The 21,088-nt window shown below is 35.2% G+C and overlaps 2 protein-coding genes and 1 long non-coding RNA gene across 5 annotated transcripts in view; 1 reads left to right on the top strand and 2 right to left on the bottom strand.

Moving 5' to 3' along the window:
• Positions 1–21,085, top strand: part of Lolal (longitudinals lacking protein-like) — a 142,114-nt gene extending 121,029 nt beyond the window's left edge. Inside the window, exons 1-5 of one of the 3 annotated variants that reach the window (XM_083107236.1) lie at positions 15,493–15,559; positions 15,635–15,699; positions 18,522–18,755; positions 18,841–19,030; positions 19,538–21,085. In XM_083107236.1, coding sequence (XP_082963362.1) covers positions 15,508–15,559; positions 15,635–15,699; positions 18,522–18,755; positions 18,841–19,030; positions 19,538–19,545 — 549 coding nt within the window. In that variant the 5' untranslated portion in view covers positions 15,493–15,507 and the 3' untranslated portion in view covers positions 19,546–21,085. Of the gene's footprint in view, positions 1–15,492; positions 15,560–15,634; positions 15,700–18,521; positions 18,756–18,840; positions 19,055–19,537 lie in introns of those variants that run through there. The other 2 variants (XM_083107234.1, XM_083107235.1) reach the window with 2 other exon arrangements.
• On the bottom strand, positions 835–17,661 carry LOC145976204 (uncharacterized). Its single transcript, XR_014440213.1, has 4 exons — positions 17,624–17,661; positions 4,850–4,993; positions 1,936–2,094; positions 835–1,456 (listed from the first exon to the last, which is right to left on the bottom strand). It is a non-coding gene; the product is annotated as an uncharacterized LOC145976204 (long non-coding RNA).
• Positions 10,881–14,757, bottom strand: LOC145976200 (CCAAT/enhancer-binding protein). The gene has a single exon (XM_083107233.1). It carries the CDS (start codon positions 14,238–14,240, stop codon positions 13,191–13,193), a length of 1,050 nt encoding a protein of 349 aa, XP_082963359.1. The 5' UTR covers positions 14,241–14,757; the 3' UTR covers positions 10,881–13,190.
• Positions 21,086–21,088: the final 3 nt, after the last annotated feature.

Here is a 21,088-nt window from a genome sequence, read left to right as displayed (position 1 = left end):
AAGTTAATTATGAAAGCGATATTCTACGCTTTGTGTATTCAACTAACATGATATACAAACATCTGTTTTCACTTTCTAGTTAAACCGACGTGTCGCCGTAAATCCTGCGCGGCTGTCTACGAAATTAATTCTTTTTAATAAGAAAGTATTTCTCGCGCATTTGAATCAGTCTGTAGATTTAGATTATTTCGCAATCAAACGGTTGTTAATTGCAGCGATGTTACAAGATACCGTTGTAATCGTTGTGAGACGCTCGAATGACAAATGGATGCAAGCTCCAGCGTATTGCGAAACGCGTATGAGAAAAGCGCGTGCAAAGTAACGCGGAATATACAGTGCGAGAGAAAGGTTCGCAAAGAATGTCATTAGCATTTGGGATGACCGTGTGTATGCAGATGCGGCCGTATGTGAGGAACGCGTCATACAATAATTGAACCATAACCTGCGCGAACGACCCTTCTCTTTGCTCTCTCGCTTCCTATACACAAAGCGCATCAGCTGATCGCGCGTCAGTTCAGTCAGTTTCCAGTTTAATCATATTCACAATTAAAAGTTTATTCAATTATCAGCATTTTTGCACGAAATATGACAAATCTCATAACTAGTGTGTAAAATAACACGGTAAGATATAATTAGGTCACGTTATGACAAAAATGATGGTGATTGACATAAAAATTAAGTTGGAGTAAAATGATTTTTTTTGGTGTATCTAATTTTTCTTCCGAGTGCTTATACATTTCCGAAGTGCTCGATCGACGAAAGGGAAATGAAAATAGATAATTGTAAATCGTATTTCACGCACGGCGTGATGACTGATAAAGTTTTCACGCATGAGATACCGAGTGTAACGCGGCTCGCGACTCGACGCGGCGCGTGTGCGTGCCGCGAAAGTTCTGTCGAAACGGCGCCTTAGTCATCGTCCCTTTCCGGAGGATATAGGTATATTCGATAATACTAATCCGCGCTCTCTCGCGTAGCCGCGGCTTTTGCTTTCTTGCAGCGCAGTGACCTGATTCCTTGCATGCAACAGTAAGAGCGTTTTCAGAGAGGAGGAGAAGGAGGAGGGAGATGGAAAGAGAGAGTGGCGAGGCTAAAGAGGAAGTGAGAGCGAGGGAGATAGAGAACAAGAGAGATAGAAGAACGAGAGAGAACGCGCCTCGTGACACGTAATACCCGTCACGGTAATAGCGGCACAATATTATAGCACCGCTAATGTCATTCATTTGTGATTTAATGAGAGGAGCTGAGAGATCGCGGTCTTTCGACGGGTAGAGGACATCGACTGCGCGCTGTCGACGGCTGAGTCGCGAAGGTTTATTGGCGTATTTTTTAATATCTCCATCAGATCGAATGCAAACACGAATTTCTTGATCGTAGAACAAATTCGCGTTATTCATGCCAGCGTGGACAAGCGTGTCATTATGATTCCAATATAAGTATCTCCAATTTCGTGGTTCTGCAAGAGGAAAGTGCATTCAAAATCCATTTTTGCGCGATCGATTGACAATTAAGATTAAGCATTATGTAATCTGTTTGTCTGTTTATAGTATTCGTGAGATATTATAAAATAATATTTATATATATATATATATATAATATGTATAATATAATATGTATAATAAATATTTATTATATTTATTATTTTTATTATATTATTTATTATATATATATATATATATATATATATATATATATATATATATATATATAATAAAATATGTATAATATATGTAAATATATATATGTAAAATTAGAAGCTTATATAAAAAGAGAATTAAAAAGTTTCCAAGCTCTTATAAATTAAATTTTTTTTTCAAAAATTTGGTATGTGTACTTAAAAGTTAGATTTTTTTAGAATATCACGAATCACATGTATTATACGTATACTATTCTAATCGGATCTAATCTCTCCGCTGCTTCTATGTAACTTATTACCGTTAGATTGTGTTAGTTATATCCACAGCTCTTATAGAATTTAGGTTGGCCATATGGAATCGTCGGGTTTCTTTCTCGGCCGGTTATTAATATCACGCTGTCCTGCTCGCAAAATACTCTCGCCAATTGAATCGATTGCTCGATATGCATCTGATGATGCTTCTTAAAAATACAATCAATGCATAGCATGTCAGGGGTATATATTTGTCGATTAATATATTTTTTGATATAATTTTTTTTTAAATTCTAGCAATACACATTCAATCGTCTCTCTTTCATATATAAATATATAAATGATTCAGAGTAAGACTGAGATAGATTTATAAATTTCGCGTTAAATATATAAACTGAAATGCGCCTCACATATTATGAATTTTGTCGTATTTTTGTATTGAATCTTTCAATTTTCTGTTTTACGTTTTCCATGCGAATCGAACTTTTATAGTGATGACACGACGAATGCTCATACCCTCATCAATTCACAGAGTACCATACTAATCATTTGCTAGATTTATGCGGCGTTAACTAAGCGAATGGCATAATCCACTCATGAGAACACTCTCGTTAACCCTTTTATGCCGCGAGCGATATGCATATTTGGAATGTTTCTATACTGATTATCCAGGTTCCGTAGCATCCAACTATAATTGTAACCCCTTTAATTAAGTTTAATTAAGGACTACTTTTTCGCATACTCTCGGTGCATTGATTTAACGTGAATCCGCATGCAATAAATTTGTGTATCAAAAGTGCGTTACAACATATATAAAATAAATACACTGCATAAGGAGAAAATTTCAGGATACTGAAATAGTATGAAAAGTATATAACTTAAAAATATTTTTAATTTTTTAAAAATATTTGTGTATAAAGATTTATATATTTTTATATAAATATAAATATAATTTAAATTTTTAAATAAATGTAATAAATATAATTTAAATTTTTAAATAAATATAATAAATATAATTTAAATTTTTATGTAAATATAATTTCACATAAATATAATTTGACATATTTTCCTTAAGCACGTATAAAATTGAGAGTATAAATATATAAGAAACTACAGAATACTACACTTAAAAAAAACTAGCTTCTTAATTATTTCGATTCAGAGGTATGCGTATCCTACGATCAGATTATGACGCATTGCTTGCGTATAAGATGCCAATGCAGAAGTGGTTTTCATTAACTTTTAGGCAGCGTCCCTACCGTTTTACCATTGCCTCGGAGAGTAAACGACCGTATAAAGATACCGGTGTGTGGCCTTTAGAGTGGCTGCGGTTCCCTGAGAGCGAGTGGGTGATGCGTTCGGATGCGGCCGCGACGAAAATAAATCCTCCGACTTCCTCGCGTAAACGCGCATCGTGCGTGCACGCGTGCTGTCACGCGCGCATCGGTTTGCGTGGGATGAGAACCGGCTGCACGTCCGAATTCGTAAGCGCTCGATCGAACGATCTTCATTTCTCTCACGAGAAGTAAATGCATCATTATTCGTGCGTGTAGTACATACATAACTCACTATAAATATGCGCTTGTGACAAATTTGTCATTCTCATTGTCCAAGTGTTATGCGATACCAAATATGCAAATTTGTGCATATTTCGAGGAAATTTTTGCTCCTCGTTTGATTATTTATTTCTAAAACCGATGCAAGAGAAAACACATCGAAATCATCAAAGCAAATTTCACAGAAGAATAATAAACATCAACTGTCAGAAATATGAATATTCGCACAGATTATTATAAATGCAGATTTATATAAATTACCTTAAATCTTCTTTCATTTTATTATATTCACAAATTTATTTAATTATTTTAAATCTCGTTTTTTATCTCATGTAATTCAATTATTATATTAATATTATTTAACTTTTTTCCTTTCTAATCTTTGTTTAAATATACAAGTAAGCTATGAATATACTTATTTATTGCTTTTCGAATTTGGATTTGATTGGCAGCAGGTGAAATAGAGAAAGAGAGAGAGAGAGAAGGGGAGAGAGAGAGAGGCGCTTTCAGGCGCGTCCCTGATGCGTCGTACGCGTCTAATATAGCGATGCAGGCGTGGAATATAGGTCGCACGCTAGAGCGCTCTTTTATGTATTTGCTACTCCGACACTCAAAGATCAGGAGGATATACGTATAGTTACAATATTCACATATAAGTACACGCATACACGTACTGAGTTCGACACGATGTCTTATCATGTTCGCACGGCAGATTAATGAGAATATTAAATTATTGTGAAAAAATCCGTATAGAAAATCTTTTCTGAAGAAACTCGACGAAAAAGATTCATGTGTGTCCTTGAATAACTATGTTATAATAAGCATATAAATATGTGTGTATATATATAAATTTGTATAAATATATATAATATCTTGTCAATTTTTTAATTCTTACACTTCAATTTTATATTTTAAGAGAGTAAGAGAATTTTGAGAGATTTTTAATTCTGAATTTATATTTTCTTTATAAATTATATATATAATTATATATATAATTTTTGTAATTTGATTATAAAATAATGAAAATTCCGATCTACGAATTAAAAGAATTATTAAAGTTCAACTGTAATCAAACTTTTTCCAATTAATTGGGAATTTATATTTATATATTCAGATATCTCGAATTCTTAAGATTTCTAGATTTTCCAAGACTTTTAATATTTTAAGCTACGATCGTCGTTCGAACGATTGGAATGTACAGCAACAATATAATGTATAAGAGATCGCCACAGTCCATCGGCGACAATCGATTCGCGCGGGATCCGAATCTCTCTTTCTCTCTTTTTCTTTTTCTTTTGTCTCTTTCGTTAATTTTCATTCTCGCAGAGTTCCGCACGTACGACTACGAGCCGTTACGGCCGGCATAACAATGCATGACGTAATTCTGGGGTCGAATCCTCCTTACCTCCTCCGTGCAACGATGTTACAGGAAAGTGAAACTCTTGCAAACCAGGTCACACCCACATCGTGCTTGAGTCTCGCGATGCCGATCGACGGCAGACCCCTTTTAACTCCGGATTAGATGCGTTTCCATCCGACTCATGAAATTCTACAAAATAAAAATTTTACATATGCAAACTTTAATTTTAAGAAAATTAATTAAAAAATGTCCAACATTTCTTTAATTTTTTATGTCCTATTATGCTTTTCGATACATATTGTCAATATCTCATTACAATATTATTTTCATTATCTCTATCATTTATTTTTTTTATAGTGAGACTTTTATAATTCATACAATAACTACTAAAAATGAAAATTATTTTATTTTAAAAGTTAGGCAATTTTTTATTTGTAACTTGATACTGATTTATGAATACATCGAATTACGCAGATTATATATTATACACCTTTGTGAAAAGATAGATCGTTTCAAAATTTAATTCTTCACGATATTCATCTAATTTTACTTTTCATTTTCCCATCTACAACTTTTTTGATCTATCTATAACATCTTTTAATATTAAAGTAATGGATTATTCTATGTATATAACATTTTAATAATTAATAACATAAATAACATCTGTCATCCTCGGTCATTAGTAGCTAAAATTAATAGATGAGATGCTGTCACAAACGTTGACGGGGCTAAGATGTTGCGAGGTGACGCGACGCGACTAATTCGGAGACCGCTTCCGCTGCACATCTTGCGAATCTGGCTCGGGACACGAGTACACCAACCAACGGTCGACTCAATGTCATCCGTTGTGCTAGTGACCATATTAAAGTTTTGTTAGATCCGGAGGATGCGCGAGCAAGTGCAACTTTGTTTCGTGTTATACACAACATTGGGATGCAACTCGCGAAATACAAGTTTGCGAGAGAGCCGAGCGGCTTCGCTCGTTCGCTTGCGTGAGGCTTGTTCGTCGTATATGTGCGAAAAGAGAATCGGGCGTGGGTGCGGGGCGGTCTTGGCAGAGTTGGCCCTAACCCATATACCATCGCAGCCAGAATAGAGACCAGGCGGTCGCGAACGGATAGGAACGCAGGTAACTATAAACACACGGCCGGGAAAGCAAAGTATCGTGTTGCTGACGGCGCGCCTTTATCAGACTTTTCTACTTCTTTTTAGAATATCGACAATATTGATAAAAAGGCGATTAGTAAATATAGATATATTCTTTCTTTGTTTTTATAAACGTTTTGCAATTTTTTTAAGTGCATTTATACGGTCTTAGAAAATATTAATTTAGGAATATTTTGTAATTTGTGGCTTTAAAAGGGAGAATTTTAAAAAATATCGTTAATTTTAATTGCTGTCTTAACTTTGCCACAATTTTGCAAGTATTTTATTAGTAAAATATTTTATTTTATATTTTTATTTCTAATGCGGAGGGACGGAATTTTATAGGCTATTTCCTTTGTAATATAATATCTGTAAGAGGTAAACTGAAATAATACTGAAATAATACTTAATGTCTATAAAGAGAAGCAATTAATAATATTAATACGAATTAGAGATTATTGTATATCTCTTATAATTCGAATTGGCATTATGCCATGATTGCCGAAGCTAGAACAAAGAGCTAACTGATAATAAGAGTGCAGGTAATATTTAGTATGAGTAAAATTTTCTGTATTAAATTATTGCTAATGCGCGTTCCGTTGCGTGATGAATTTTCATATGGATATGATTATATCGAGAAATACATTTGAGATTAACAGAGATATATTTCAATTAACTATATTATATAATAATTATATTTTTATTCTTTAAATATGTATAGCAATTGAAAACATAAATATTCTGACAATAAAAACAAATAGATACGTTTATGTTAACAATTACATCTTGAAAGTAATTAAAAAATTAAGAAAATTAAGTGAAATAAAATCAATCGTGAGTAAATATTAGTGTTTGACTCGGAGAAAGTGAATATATCGTAGCTGCGTAAATGTAAAGAATTAAACGAAGCTTTATGATACTGATAAGTTGCTGATAAATACTAATAACAGATATTGTATATCACACAAGTTAGTCTTAACCTCGTATATTCTAGCGTCAGATGAAAGAAATATTGATAAAAATAAAAGAATTATATATATATATTTGAGAGAATAATATAAAAAAGAAATACGCGTGCAAATGTGATCATGTGATCATTTCATTACACTCAATTTGATCAATTAATTAATATTGAAATATATAACTTATATTCATGTGAAATATAAATGATTTAGTAAAATAGGATCGACGCAAGAAACTTTTGAGAATTGGAATAGCATCGAGATTAAAATTGGAATAAAATATGTACAAATTTAAATCGATAAAATTAAATAAATGTGATTATTTAAAAGGAATGTTAGAATATTAATATTCGACAAATAAAATTTAAGTTAAATCAAAATTTTATCCATTAGAGAGGTAGAAATCGAATATTTTGGACAATTTGTTAGAAAATTTAATATTCCCTAAATTTTGTTAAGAAGAATGTTGATTCGTTGTGATAAAAATTGAAGTGCTTGCACGATTAATCGTCTCGACGAATTTACTCGTTTCTAGAAGTTACTGTTCAATTCGAAGGAACGTTCGAAAAGTAGACGTACCGTGTACGAACATTAGCTTGTATCTAAAACTAGAATCGTTGACGACACGTGCACGTAGACATTTAGGCGTCAAAACTTGGCATATTATGTCAGAAATTTAATGCGACAACAAAGCTAAACTGCTTACGTTGTCGAGAAAATATCGTCGAATGTCAGAAAATTAATTATAAAAATTATTTAATTTGTTTATAATGTTATTTTTAATGAAAAGGAATCTTCATAAATATATGATAGCACAAGATGCGATACTTTGAAATTTTTTTGTAAGATATACAAATTTACATTTTGTATATCAAATGTTTGAAGTAATGAAAATTCACAAAATTTATTTATCATTTTTTACTATTTATTATTTATTACGCTATTTTAATCAAAAGAAAAAAATTATAAGATAATAGAAAGCTGATTTTATTAATCAAATACATCTCTTATTAAAATATGTATATACATATACGTAGTATTGAAAGAGTAAAATCTTATAACTAGTTTGACACAAAAGTCTAGAATTAGAATTATCTAGATATATTGTAGATATATACATATTTAGAATTTTTTAACAGATGAAAAAAATTAATTTTTAGATACTAAATGCCAATTTTCTAATGCAATCTATATAACGAATGCTATTACAAAGCAATATTACAATTTTTTACAATCATGTTAGTCGGTTTTTCATCCCTATGACTAATTCATTTCTTGGTATTATTATGAATTTAAAAATCAAATTTTAACATTTTTATTCAAATTTGGTGGTTTCTCAAGAAATATTTTGAAAAAGATAATCTATTGAGAATATGTTTTTAATTATTAATTGATAAATTTTATGAATCTTAATATAATTAATAAGGAAATTTTCAGAAATTTCTGGAAACGTTACTTTCCTTTGACTGTTAAAATTTGCCCTAAGGCATTGGTTAAATATTTTAAGCATTATTTCTACAGTCACTTTCGAAAAATTAATGACAGATTTAAAATGCAAACCATTTACCTTTAGGAAAAATGAAATAAATATTAGAATATTTTTGTTATGTACATATAGATCTTATTTTTTCTTTAAAAAATTATTTTTATTTAGATTCTATTCTAAATTTTATATATTTTGATAGCCTTATGATGTTTTAATATATTCAATTTAAAGATTATTATATTTTAAAATAGATACAAGGTTTAAGATTCGATACATAAGATACCATAGATCTGAAAAACATATATATTTTAAGAATTTTAAACTTATCATTTGATGCACGAGAAAAATGAATATCATCATAGGAGAATAATTTATGTTTATGTAGGATAATTTATGTAAGATAATTTATGTAAGATAATAAATCAATAATTTATGTAAGATAATATTTTCTCTTTTTTTCTCTTTTATATACCATATATCTTATGCTTATCTTAAATTATCTTAAATGAATTTTATTTATAGTTGTTGAATTAGTTTTATTGAATGATTTTAGTATAATTTATACTGATTAAATATTGAATGACGTTCCCCATATTGTACTATAACTGCTAATGTAATTTTTTATATTTACATGATATTTCTCAGATTATAAGTTGCATTTTATGTTGATAACGTCTGAGCATTATGCATTCTTCAATATCGGTTTCAATTCTTTGGAAGTATTCCACTCCCGACATTATACTTTCATTTCTCGTAGACTTACGTTTTAAATTTTGTCCGGATAATATATTGACATGCGAATACACACAATATGCAACATTGTGCATTGTGTCACGTAGAAATACGATAAATTGTTTGGGAAAATCATCAAACCACTTTGCGAATTCACGTGAGTACTGTACATGAATGGAGAACACCAAAGTTCCTGAGTTCTACTTCTTAAGAATAGCTTTGGATAGCAAAATTGAAGAACAAGTATCAGAGACTTAAATCGTTTAAGTTGTATATACATTAACGTACATACTTTATTACAAATTTTTCAAATATTCTTGAACTATTGTATCAAACTCTTTCCATTATTTTACTGTAATTTTTAGTAAAATAGAAAGAAAGAAATAAGATGTACACTTTATATGAAATGTCAATGCGATCTCTCTCTCATATGATAATTAGTAGTGAAGAGATAATTTGAATAATTTGAAGAGACAATTTAAATATTTTTACTTCAATTTTTTTACTGCATTGAGTTCTTTTTTATAATTTCTGTCAATATTATTAAATTCTCAATTGACATAAGCGAGATATATAAATTTTGCCGCGTATATCATTAGAATTTTGTAAATCATGATATGAAAACTTCATTTTATCAATTACGTCGCGCAGGCGATGCGCTTCCTCGTGCGCATCGCCTGCTATGTGATTCTAGATGCGAGCACGTGCGTTCGCGCGTACACGTGAAATATCCTGTTCCGTGATACTTGCTAATTTATTTAATCTAACAACAAACTTATCTTCTGACTCACTCGTCATGATGGATTCGAGCGCAGATAGCTTTTCATACGTATATTCTATACATATATGTATTTGTATGCATGTTGTATAACATGTACGCGCCCATGGATTTTTCTGGAGGATTAACAATTGGCTACTTTACTGTCCCTCTTTGTATGGATGTGGAACTTTGTAGAACTCTCCCTTAGAGACGGGCCTTAGAGCTCATTCCCGCCTTAACGTGACGCCATTAATTGTAAGATAAAGCCTAAAGGCGATAATGAATTCAATTCTTTTTCGATACTTTGTTATGATTCTTTTGCTTGAATCTTGTCTTTTTAAACAATTAAGTGTAAATTTTTCATTTTATATTAATAATTTTTCGAACAATTCATTTATAATAATCTCTCTCTTTTTGAAGGAAGAATGTGGTATAATTTCCTGAATATTATTTTTTACTGAATTTCAGAAAGTATAAAAATATGTATTAGCAATGATTTAAAAAATATTTTATTTATTATATTAGAGAATTATTAAAGTAATAGCGAAATACGTATATTTCATCAGCCTTATGTTCCTGAAAATTAAAGCAGAATATTGGATAGAATTAGCAAAATAATAGGATAATAACGTATCCTATAAAAGTTTCAAAATCAAAACATGCGTGCTAAGTACAAGAATAATTAAAAAGATTGACGTTTATATTTACGTGGTGCATATCATGCGATAAATAGCATGTATCTGTTTAATATGTGATACGATATAGCACACATTCATAATAATAATGTGAAAAAAATAATTTCACACAGTTAAATTCTAGTATTACATATATTTGACATTATATCTCTCATAAAAAGTAAGTTTTATGCGATCGAAAATTTCAGAGCATATCATAAAGGATTAAATTTATGACCAAGACGCAGGATAAGGTGGACGGATCGATTGGGATGATACGGAGGCAAAGAAGGAAACAGAGACCAAGCATCGCGCGTACGTTTCATATCAAAATATATTTGTGCATAGACAAGATGACCGTGATTTGTGACAGGTAATCTCGTATCCTAATATCATACGTCAGTCATACATCAAGGCACGCGTGCCGTACGTCACATTCACACCCGCCGTGTTCGCGAGCGCCTTCCCGTAATTAAATCGCTCGCGCGCGAATGCACATATGATACATGCAACCGTGACAAATACACGGTATACGCCGGCTGCTGCTGCTGTCATTGTGTCGTAGGCATCGGATTTACATATGAATGAAAATGAAGTTCTGTTTCATACGATTGTAAGCCTGTAATAGAACATTCAGGTATGATTCGGCCCCTTTCTCTCTCTCTCTCTCTTTTACCACTAATAAAATATGCAATTATAACAATTCGTTTGATTCATTTGTCTCCTATCGACCCATTCATGCACGCGAGATTATACAGTCATACGTATGTTACATATATTCACACAGGTACTCATACAGATATTGATGTACGAATTCCCTCGCGCGCGTGTATGCACGCGTACAATTTTCTCGATTCTCCAGCCGTTTCTCTCGCACATACTCGCGCGCGCGAGCATTCTATATACATATACACATACATATATATATATACAGGGTGTCCCAGACCACCCTACTTTCAAGATCAATTTTAAGATTAACAGAGGCACTTTTAGAAAAAACGTTTGATACAAAGGTTTCTTATTTTTTCACGTACAATTCGAATCTGTAATAAAAAGTACCATGTTCCCCTCAAAAAATTCAATTTCCGATCCGGATGACGTATTTCCGGTCGGAATCAAAAGTTGAAAATATCACCATTTGATAGAGCGTACCCGATTTACTTAAAAATTGTTCGCGATTTTTGATAAAAGCCATTTATTTTCATTTTAAAAGGGGTGTACGGGTGGTCTGGGACACCTTGTGTGTGTGTGTGTGTGTGTATACACACACACAAACACATATATATATGTATCAACTTCTCTTCTACAAAATATATTAGCTTTATATATATATACATTTTGTATGTAATAATAAAATTACTATAAGAACTATAATACACAAGGGCGCGAATAGACTGCTCGTACTTGCCTTGCTCGATTGTACTTTGATTGTCGAGCACGGCGAGCGCGGAAGCGAATACGTATCGAGAGAAAATAAACATCGACTTCTCTTATTGATACACATCGATTCGAGCCACATTGATAAAAATCGTCGTGTTTTAACATGACTCTTTTTTTTTAGGTACGTGGTAATTGAAGAGCAATATAGTCTACGTTTATTAATTTAACGTTATCTAAGAATCGGATTCTAAATACAACGCCGTGTGTACGTGTCTTTCGCGTTGAAGGTGTGTCGGGTGTCGTGTCTGTGTGTATATGTATGTGTAGTACGAAACGTATATAATATACAATTAAGGTGAGAGGCATAATTTGTTCGATGTCTCGGAGAGTTCACCTCCGTGTTGCGATTCTGCGCGTCCGCGTCAAGGGGAATCCGAAATTATCTAGATTGATAAGAGCGACAGTCTTACTTATGTAGTCCATAAGTGCAAAGAAAAGAACGATGGGAACGATACAAGATGTTAAAAGGAAGTAACGAAGGAAGAATAAACAAGAGAGAAAAAGAAAAGATCGGACAGCCTTTTTCTTCGCGTCCTTCGTCAATTTTCCACGATTCTCGATCGGTTTTATCAGGGGAGATCGCACGTTATCATTTGCAGTCCACGCAATTGATTTTGTCATCTATTTTCGGTTTTCGCCCCCCTTTTGTCTTCTTTTAGTCCCCGAACAGCACTCTTTCGAGAGCGAAGGACCACGGATAGAGGCACTTGTCTTCGAACACGCGCATCATCATCGTCATCGTGTCGATCGCGTTCTCCAGTCGCCGCAAAGCTCGCGTTGAGTAACTCGTTCTTCTCGATTGTCTTCCTACGCGACTCGTAGATTCCCCTCTTTTCCCTCCCACGCTCGCGGCTTCGCGACAACGACGTCCGCATGCACGTGCGCTCGCGTCGCGCACTCCGAATCGAGCGAGACATAAGATACGACGCAAAAGACGGAGAAGGAAGAAGAAGATGAAGAAAGAGGGAACGAGTGAGCGAGAGGGAGGCAGGGAGCGCGAGAGGACGAGAGATTTACGCGATGCGTGTACGCGCGGAGACGCGAGAGGAAGGCGGAAGATGCGACTGACTTCGCCTCGCAATCGGAGCAGCCTGATAGGCCAGGGACGCGAGTAAACGTCGACGTCGGAGTCAAACGACGTCGTTTCATACGGTCATCATCGCGCGGCTATGTCCGCGCGTTGCTGCTACATGGGTCCAACCGCGTGCTGCTGGAACTGGTCGAGATGCCTCGTGATTTCGCGGTGCAGATGCTCGGGTAGCATGCTGTTGCCGAAGAGCGACCTGAGGACGTTGAGTTCCTCGGTGAGCAGTTCGATCCGCTTCTTCAGCAGATCGTTGTCTTTAACCAGCAGCTTAACCTTCTCTTCGGTTTCGCGCGATCGTACCTTCGCCTTCTCGCGGCTCTTCCTCACGGCGATGTTATTCCTCTCCCGCCGTCGTCTATACTCGTCGCTTGCCTTGTCGATGGCCTTGGTCTGCTTCCTGGCGACGTTGGCGGCGGCGTGATGCTGATGAGTTATCACCGGTCCTTTCATAGGGCCGCCCCGTGGTGGTGGTTGATGAATCGGCGTGCCGGGATGATTGCCGGGTATCGTGGACGGTGCTAGGGTGGTAAATGTCTGGCCGCCATTGGCGAACGGATTGTTCGTCACCGGGTTGTAACCCGGCGGATATTGAGGGCAGTGGCGTCGATAGTCCGCCGGATCCAACGGTTCTTCCTTGATACTAGGCGATTCCGAGCTCGAACTGTTACTATCGCTACAGCTGCCCTGATGATAATTCGCGCCGCTGTGCACTGGCTGCGGCATGTATGCGAGCGTAGTGCGCGTGTTATAGTTGCCCGGTCTCACGTGCTTCACCCCGTTGCTGGCGCTAAGCATGTCTAATAAGCCGTCGTTGAAGTGATTGTCATCGATCAGGTGCTGGAGGTCCAGCGAGATCTCCGGGGTGTTAAGATCGGTGAGTTCACCAGCGGCGGCGCAATGCTCGGCGTATTGCTGATGCAAGCTCGCCTTACTGGCGGCCACTTTGCTCACCACCGCGCTATTCAACTGCTGGTTATGGTTATGATTATGATTGATCTGCAGAGCGGAATTATTATTGTTGTTTGTCGCGGCGTTGTTGTTGTTCTGATTGCTAGTGTTGTTATTGAGCACCTGGGACTTCTTCAGGTCGGCCGTACCCTGGACCTGGGCCTGATGGGCCGCCGAATCGTACATAACTGGTGATTCCATTGTTCACTCGCACATTACAGATGGAAGGACTCTCGCAACCACCTGTAGGTCCGTGCGTAAAAATTTCGTCTTGGTCCACGTTCGTTTCGTTGTTTCTACTTTATCTACCTTATCTTTCTTTTCCTCGATCGCGTACTATGTCATCCAAGAACGAGATCCGCTACCGTTATCCACACCGTCACCGTCGCGGATAATAAATGGACCTCGTCGTTTCCTCGAAATCGCGCGTCGTAGCTTTTGACACTGTTCCAAATATTCAATGGCTATAACGGATTATATATTCCGAGATCACGAAGACCTCGACGGTCACACGTTCCGTCTGTTGTCCGTTTAACTTTAGTCGCGTGTCCGCTCCACGTCAAACGCCGCGGTTTACTGACGCCCACACGCGCAACGATTCTGTATTACTTCTTGTCTCTCGCATTCGTGATACACATGAGAGAGAGAGAGAGCCCGATGCGGCGATACAACCCGCATGAAAGTTAGCGCGCGACTGTTCGCTTCGACAGCATGTTACAAGCTTTCAATGTGGCCCGCGCGACTGTACCTCATTGCGCTTGCGCTCGCGTGACGCTATGTTTCTCCCGCACGTTCCTCCTTACGTTCGGTCCCCTCCGAAAGAGGACCGCGGGAGGAGGCAAGCGCGAAGCGTCCTCCGAACCGCGCTCCTCCTCTCGTCTGTCATTGCGCTCGCTCTTGTACGAGTCGGTTCTCATTCTTCCCCGCTCCTTGCTCTCCTCCGGGCCCTGTTTTATTTCTAACTCTTGCTCTCGCTTTTCTCGCTCGCTATCTACGCGCGTCTTTCCTTCTCTCTCTCTCTCTCTTTCTCTTTCTCTCTCTTTTACTTTCCTCCGATTTTGATCCTTTTTTTCACGTCTCCCTCTTTATCTCCGACGCGTTTCGCCCGTTTTTTCTTCGCGGTCCTCCTCTCGTTCCTCATTCGATTCAGTCAAGCGTCGCGTGTCCTCTTTCTCTCTCTCTCTCTTTCTTTTTCTCGTCCTCCTTCGTGCCCTCACATATGCTGCGGTCCCCGTCACGGTTCCGCGCGACGGAAAATTTTTCGGCGTTTGATTCCCCCGATGCCACATACTCGCACGATGCTGTGCGTACGAAAGGTGGCTTTCTTTCAACTCGCGATGGGTGCACGGATTTTTTGAAATTTAATTTTCACGGTTCACGATCGGATTATTCGTCATTAATTACTATATAGATAACTGTCGAATCGATAGTAATCGAATTTGGATCAAATACGAAAATTTTGGGATACATGTTCGGTAGTTATTTAAACATACTATCAAAAAATATATTATACATTTCATGTATGTACAATATAATAAACATCATGTATTGTGATTTGTGGCATCTATCGCTATAATCGGACTCATTAAGTGCAGTTAACAGTACACCGTTGCAGCCGATAGGAACATGTCACCGTTTGCACGATATTGCGCAATTCACGGTAACCAGAATTGAGCAGAAATCTTTCGTTACACTCATTTTCTTCTGTTAAAGTCTTTAAGGATTTTGCGATAAAAATCTTTATTATTGTCAAGTAACGCGCCTTGCTTTAGAGAGTTAGAAAATTTAATTTGCATTTCAATAAAATTTAAAGACTATCGACTAACACTAATAAAATAAATTCGTAAAATAGCTATATAATTACATATTATTTCTGAATTTCTAGGCACAATATTCACGGTTTATAATAAAAGATTATTTAACGCGTTTTATCGAATTGAAATAAAATAAGTTAGATGACCAGATGTCTCTTCCTTTCTTCTTCTTTTTCTTTTCGTATTTTTTCATATATATATATAATTTCAAGCAATATATACATACATTTCATTTCCTTATTTATACTTTAGCTCTTTATCGACTTTCGATAATTTTAAAACATTTATTTTTATACTTTCATCGGAACTGCCTCAGAATTTTTCAGCTTTTGAAACGTTCATCCTCTTCCGGTTATTATTGCTAAATCAGCTTAATCGGAGATAATTTTTTTTTCAAGACCAGCTATCTCTATACGCATCGCGAATAAACGAATCATTGTTGCGTCATATTCGATTGTTTATCAACATGAATTTTTATCTTTAATATCGTGCGCACAGTAATTACGCGTGCGTTGATCTATGAACGCACGTTGACGCATATTAATCGCGCGAACTGAAAAACGATAAGTTCCTGCATATAAGTTATGCACATTTGTGCGGATTATTTTTGTCGCTATCAAGGCAAAAAAAAATAAAAGTAATTTTTATGCGTGATTAGCGTCGAGATTAAAATCGTGTTAACATCCTTTTACAAGAATCGCCAATTATTACATAATAAAATAGAAAAAGCAAAAAATGAATACATGAAATAGCGCATTATTAAGTCTCTTATTCTCTTATTATATAATGTATGTAGTGACATATATACATATATATATATATATATATATATATATATATATATATATATATATATATGTCACTACATACATTACGTAATAACGAACCAAATCGGAGTGAGAGACCTAATAATGTGTTATTTCATTTTTTGCATTTCTTATTTTATTCTCTTTATGTTTAAATTTTTCCTCTAAATGAAGATATTTCTATTCTGTGTATAAAGCATTTTTCTCGTGTGTGTATATATATATACATATACACAAGAAAAATGCTTTAATGAACGCATGTGTATCTGTGTGTGATAGGCATTAACAATTGATAAGATTAATTAATATTTCTTAATTAATACTTCTTAAAACATCATATATATATATATATATATATATATATATATATATATATATATATATTTTTTAAGAAGTATTAATTAAGAAATATTAATTAATCTTATTAATTGTTAATGACTCACACATAGACACACATACATTCACACAGAAGTAATAGTGTAGTGATAATTTAGGAAAATAAATATGAATAATATATATTTGTACTCTTTATGTGCCTTATATATATTTTGTAAATTAAAGTTTTCGCTCACGAAGTCCACTTCTTACTACTTCTCCCTACTTTAAAATATTATTAAGATTTATTACAATCTAACATTTTTAAATTCTTGTAAATTTATAAGAAAAAACTCATATGTAAATTTTAGGATTTATAAGTTTTGTGTAAGTATATTTATACATTTTAAAATAATTTAATATTAAAAGTATTTTAAATATTACGCGCGCTGATAAAAAATAAAAATCACAGGCCGATAAATATAGGTTAAAGTCAACTACAATAAGTCTTTTTATATCTTCTTATGGTTCTGTCTTTTAAAAAACAGAAATCAAGAGAGGCGGGAATCAATCATTGATTAATTTTAATTAAGATTTATGAGATTGTACAAGATATTAATACCAAATATTCATAAAATGTGCGACTTACCGAAATTCGTTCGCAAACACGCAATGGCGAGAATTTAGCGACTGTGATCGCGTCAGTCGCGCCATCTGACATCGCGTTTGAGAACAATTTCAGTCGGTACATACAACGCGGACCGATCGCCACCGGAAAGGCACGAGCCCGACCGAATTTCCGTCGTCGTGATATTAGTCACAACAAAAAAATCGTGGTGATCGCGCAAAAAGTTTTCGGCGCTGCGTATTTTTCGCGTCCCCTCGGCAGCAAGGTGCTGGTGACAAACACGTCGACGCCCCGTCCAGGATTCGTCGACGACGCGAAGTAAGCGATCGCGCGTCCAAGAGACTCGTCCTCGCGTCGCGCGTTCCAATCCCGATGTGTTGTGGGCCGCCGTGTGTTGTGCTGGGCCCCGTGTGCACCGACCTTTGATGGGACGGGGACGGGCCGACGGACGCACGCGTGTTGTCATCGAGTGCGCGATTTAACGCGGACGCGGCATCCATTAGTCGTTAGGTCCGCGTTAAGTCGCGAGATGATACGCTCCGCTTCGCGGCGAAGCTCGTCCGATCCGCGTCGTCGCGTCCCGCTCGCTCCCTCGCCGAGATATCCTCTGGCTTAACCTACAAGAGTTACTTGGCGCGAGGACCTTCCCGCGTTTGCACGTTTCAAGAAAGTTCGTTCTTCCGCATTGTTTTCGTTGACAGCCAGCATTTGTCGCGCGAGTCCACGTTTTTCACTTTGTACACTGATTGTTTGCGAGATTAAAGCGCGCGTCTTCGCGAGCGTCTCTTCGTTAAATGTGTCACTTCCACCTGCTTTATTTGATTTTTTGTCTTTATTTTTCTTTTGTCTCATAAATAAGTATAAGAGACAATTCTGGTCTGTTTATATGATTGATGTTTTGATTTAATCTCATTTGCAGACTGCACAATTACGTAGGAGTTATAGGGCAATATCAGCAATCACTATGGCGGGAGAACAACAGCAGTTTTTTCTTAAATGGAACGACTTCCAATCGAATATGGTGTCGTCGTTCAAACACCTGCGAGATGAAAAAAGTTTCACGGATGTGACATTGGCTTGCGATGGTCAAACTTGTAAAGCGCATAAAATGGTCTTATCCGCCTGTAGTCCTTACTTCAAATCCTTGTTAGAGGTATATTATTTATACTGCGATAAATAATAGGTAATAATTTATTATATCAAATAATTTTAAACTAATTCACTGTTTGATATTACAGGAAAATCCGTCCAAACATCCTATCATAATTCTAAAGGATGTTGCATACAGCCATTTGCAAGCCATTCTAGAATTCATGTACGCAGGTGAAGTGAACGTTTCACAAGATCAGTTACCAGCGTTTCTCAAAACAGCAGACCGGCTTAAAGTTAAAGGACTAGCTGAAGCTCCTGGTGCCATTAAGAGAGAAGGTTAAAGATACGCACGTAATTATGGTATGCTTTGAGATTTTATTTGGTTAATCTTAGACAAATTGACAAGAATAAGCTTTATTATAATACTTTTCTATCTTTAAACTGTTCCATCATTATATTGCATATTTTTTTTCTTTCATGATTATGCTTGTTTAATGATTTAATTTAATCACGTGCTTCATACATTGATAAAAAAAAAGGAATCATTTAGTCGCAGTATAGAGAGTCACTTAACTGTATTTATTTAATAACAATATTGATTTCAACAAAATTATGTATGATAACATTTACACAAGAGTCCATTATTTGATTATTGATTGTGCAAATCTATTTTTATTTTTGGATACATATATACATATATAAGTAAAATGTACGACCTTATTCTAAGTCGCTACTGAACATACAAAATAAGAACCAATAAGTTTCAAAACAACCAAAATATTATATGTAATAATTATTTGTTGTTGTACAGACAAGTGGGGCAAATATAAATTTTTTTTGCAGGTCTTTGAAAAGCTGGACTGAAAAGAAAAAAACAATGTAATAATGTAAAGTGATTGCGCAAAACACATACTGCAAACAACATAAACACACAATAACACATACATGAATTCATATATATATATATATTTATACTTTATATATATAATATATATATATGTATATATATATATTATATGTACTGATATATATGTATATATAAAATAAACATTACATGTGCACAACCCAATATCCTGTGGTTCATGACTTGGATCAACATATGTACGATGACAATGTAAAATAATGCCTTTTCTTAATCTCATTTAATGTTAATGATTGTACTGATGGTATGACAGTACACATAAGTAGAGACGAGATGTTGATGTTTGTCTTGAACCTATTACGCCACATTGCAGCGGCAACAATAACACAACAACATTGATTATTTTTTTAAAATAAGGCGCCACGAGGCGCAAATAAATGGGTCGCGATAGTTTACAATATATGCTGACCGAGGCAGTCTTGATAGATCAAGTTGGAAATGTTGAGGACACCTGTTATAATGCCCGTTTTTTCAAGCCGATCTACTTGACTCACAGCACTCCCCTATCGGTTCCATTTGGTAGATCTATTCACGAAGTAGCTTTATCTCTTTGCCTTTGTCGCGCATCAACTTATCACTTATCATGAAGCTCATTTGAGAGCCGTACATACATAGCCTATCGAAATGAAAGTTTCTTTTTGATAGATATCTACATACACTGCATTCATTTTCGTGGAATATTTATCTGACAATGAGGAAATAATCATAAAAGTAATGACACGATTATAGAAGTGTTTTTCTTTAAGAAATCGATCGTAGGGCATTAACGATTTTATTTCGCACTGGATTATATATAAATGATAGTTGAACAAAGGAAAGTATCATTGGCATCCAATTAGGAAGTTGTGCTTCTATCGTGGATAGATTTGCGAAACCTCCGACAATTAAAGAATATCAAATCAAGTTTGCTGGAAGTAGTAACGTGCGTGTTTACGTCATTTAATACAGATTTCTTTTGTCAAATTTGCAAAATGACATTAAAACGACGTTTGTGCGTGTTCGCGCGAAATGTAAAAAAAGAGGAATGAAATACTCGAGAAGAATTGTTCTTACAATCGCAATCGATCCCGTACAAGTTACCTCTTCTAGTGATCATGATTTTTACTTAACCAAATACTGCCAGTATTTGTACCGGCGTATTCACAATATTACCGATAGACCAAATTTATTTATGATAATAATATATTAAGGGTTGAAAAAAATGATGTGTGTGTTTTAAATCGAGGGAAGGTTATTGTAATATAAGCGAAGTAAATTTTTGTAAAGTCGGAGCGCACAGTTCCTTTTCCCTCCCGACAACCAAGATGAAAAAATTTAGGAAAAAATGTCAGGAAACATTATCGAGTCAAGGACACAAAAATCGATGTATTATACATATTTTTCTTCTTGTCTTTGTGCGATCAAGTATTTTAACATTATTCGGACTTTATTCTTTGTTATCTTGAAATTAATATAATATTGTATACGAATTT

Source organism: Camponotus vicinus, unplaced genomic scaffold (assembly GCF_025532165.1).
Source record: "Camponotus vicinus isolate PSW18456_S1 unplaced genomic scaffold, iyCamVici1.0 SCAF_8, whole genome shotgun sequence".
NCBI lineage: Eukaryota > Metazoa > Arthropoda > Insecta > Hymenoptera > Formicidae > Camponotus > Camponotus vicinus.
This window is presented reverse-complemented; position numbering and strand designations above follow the sequence as displayed.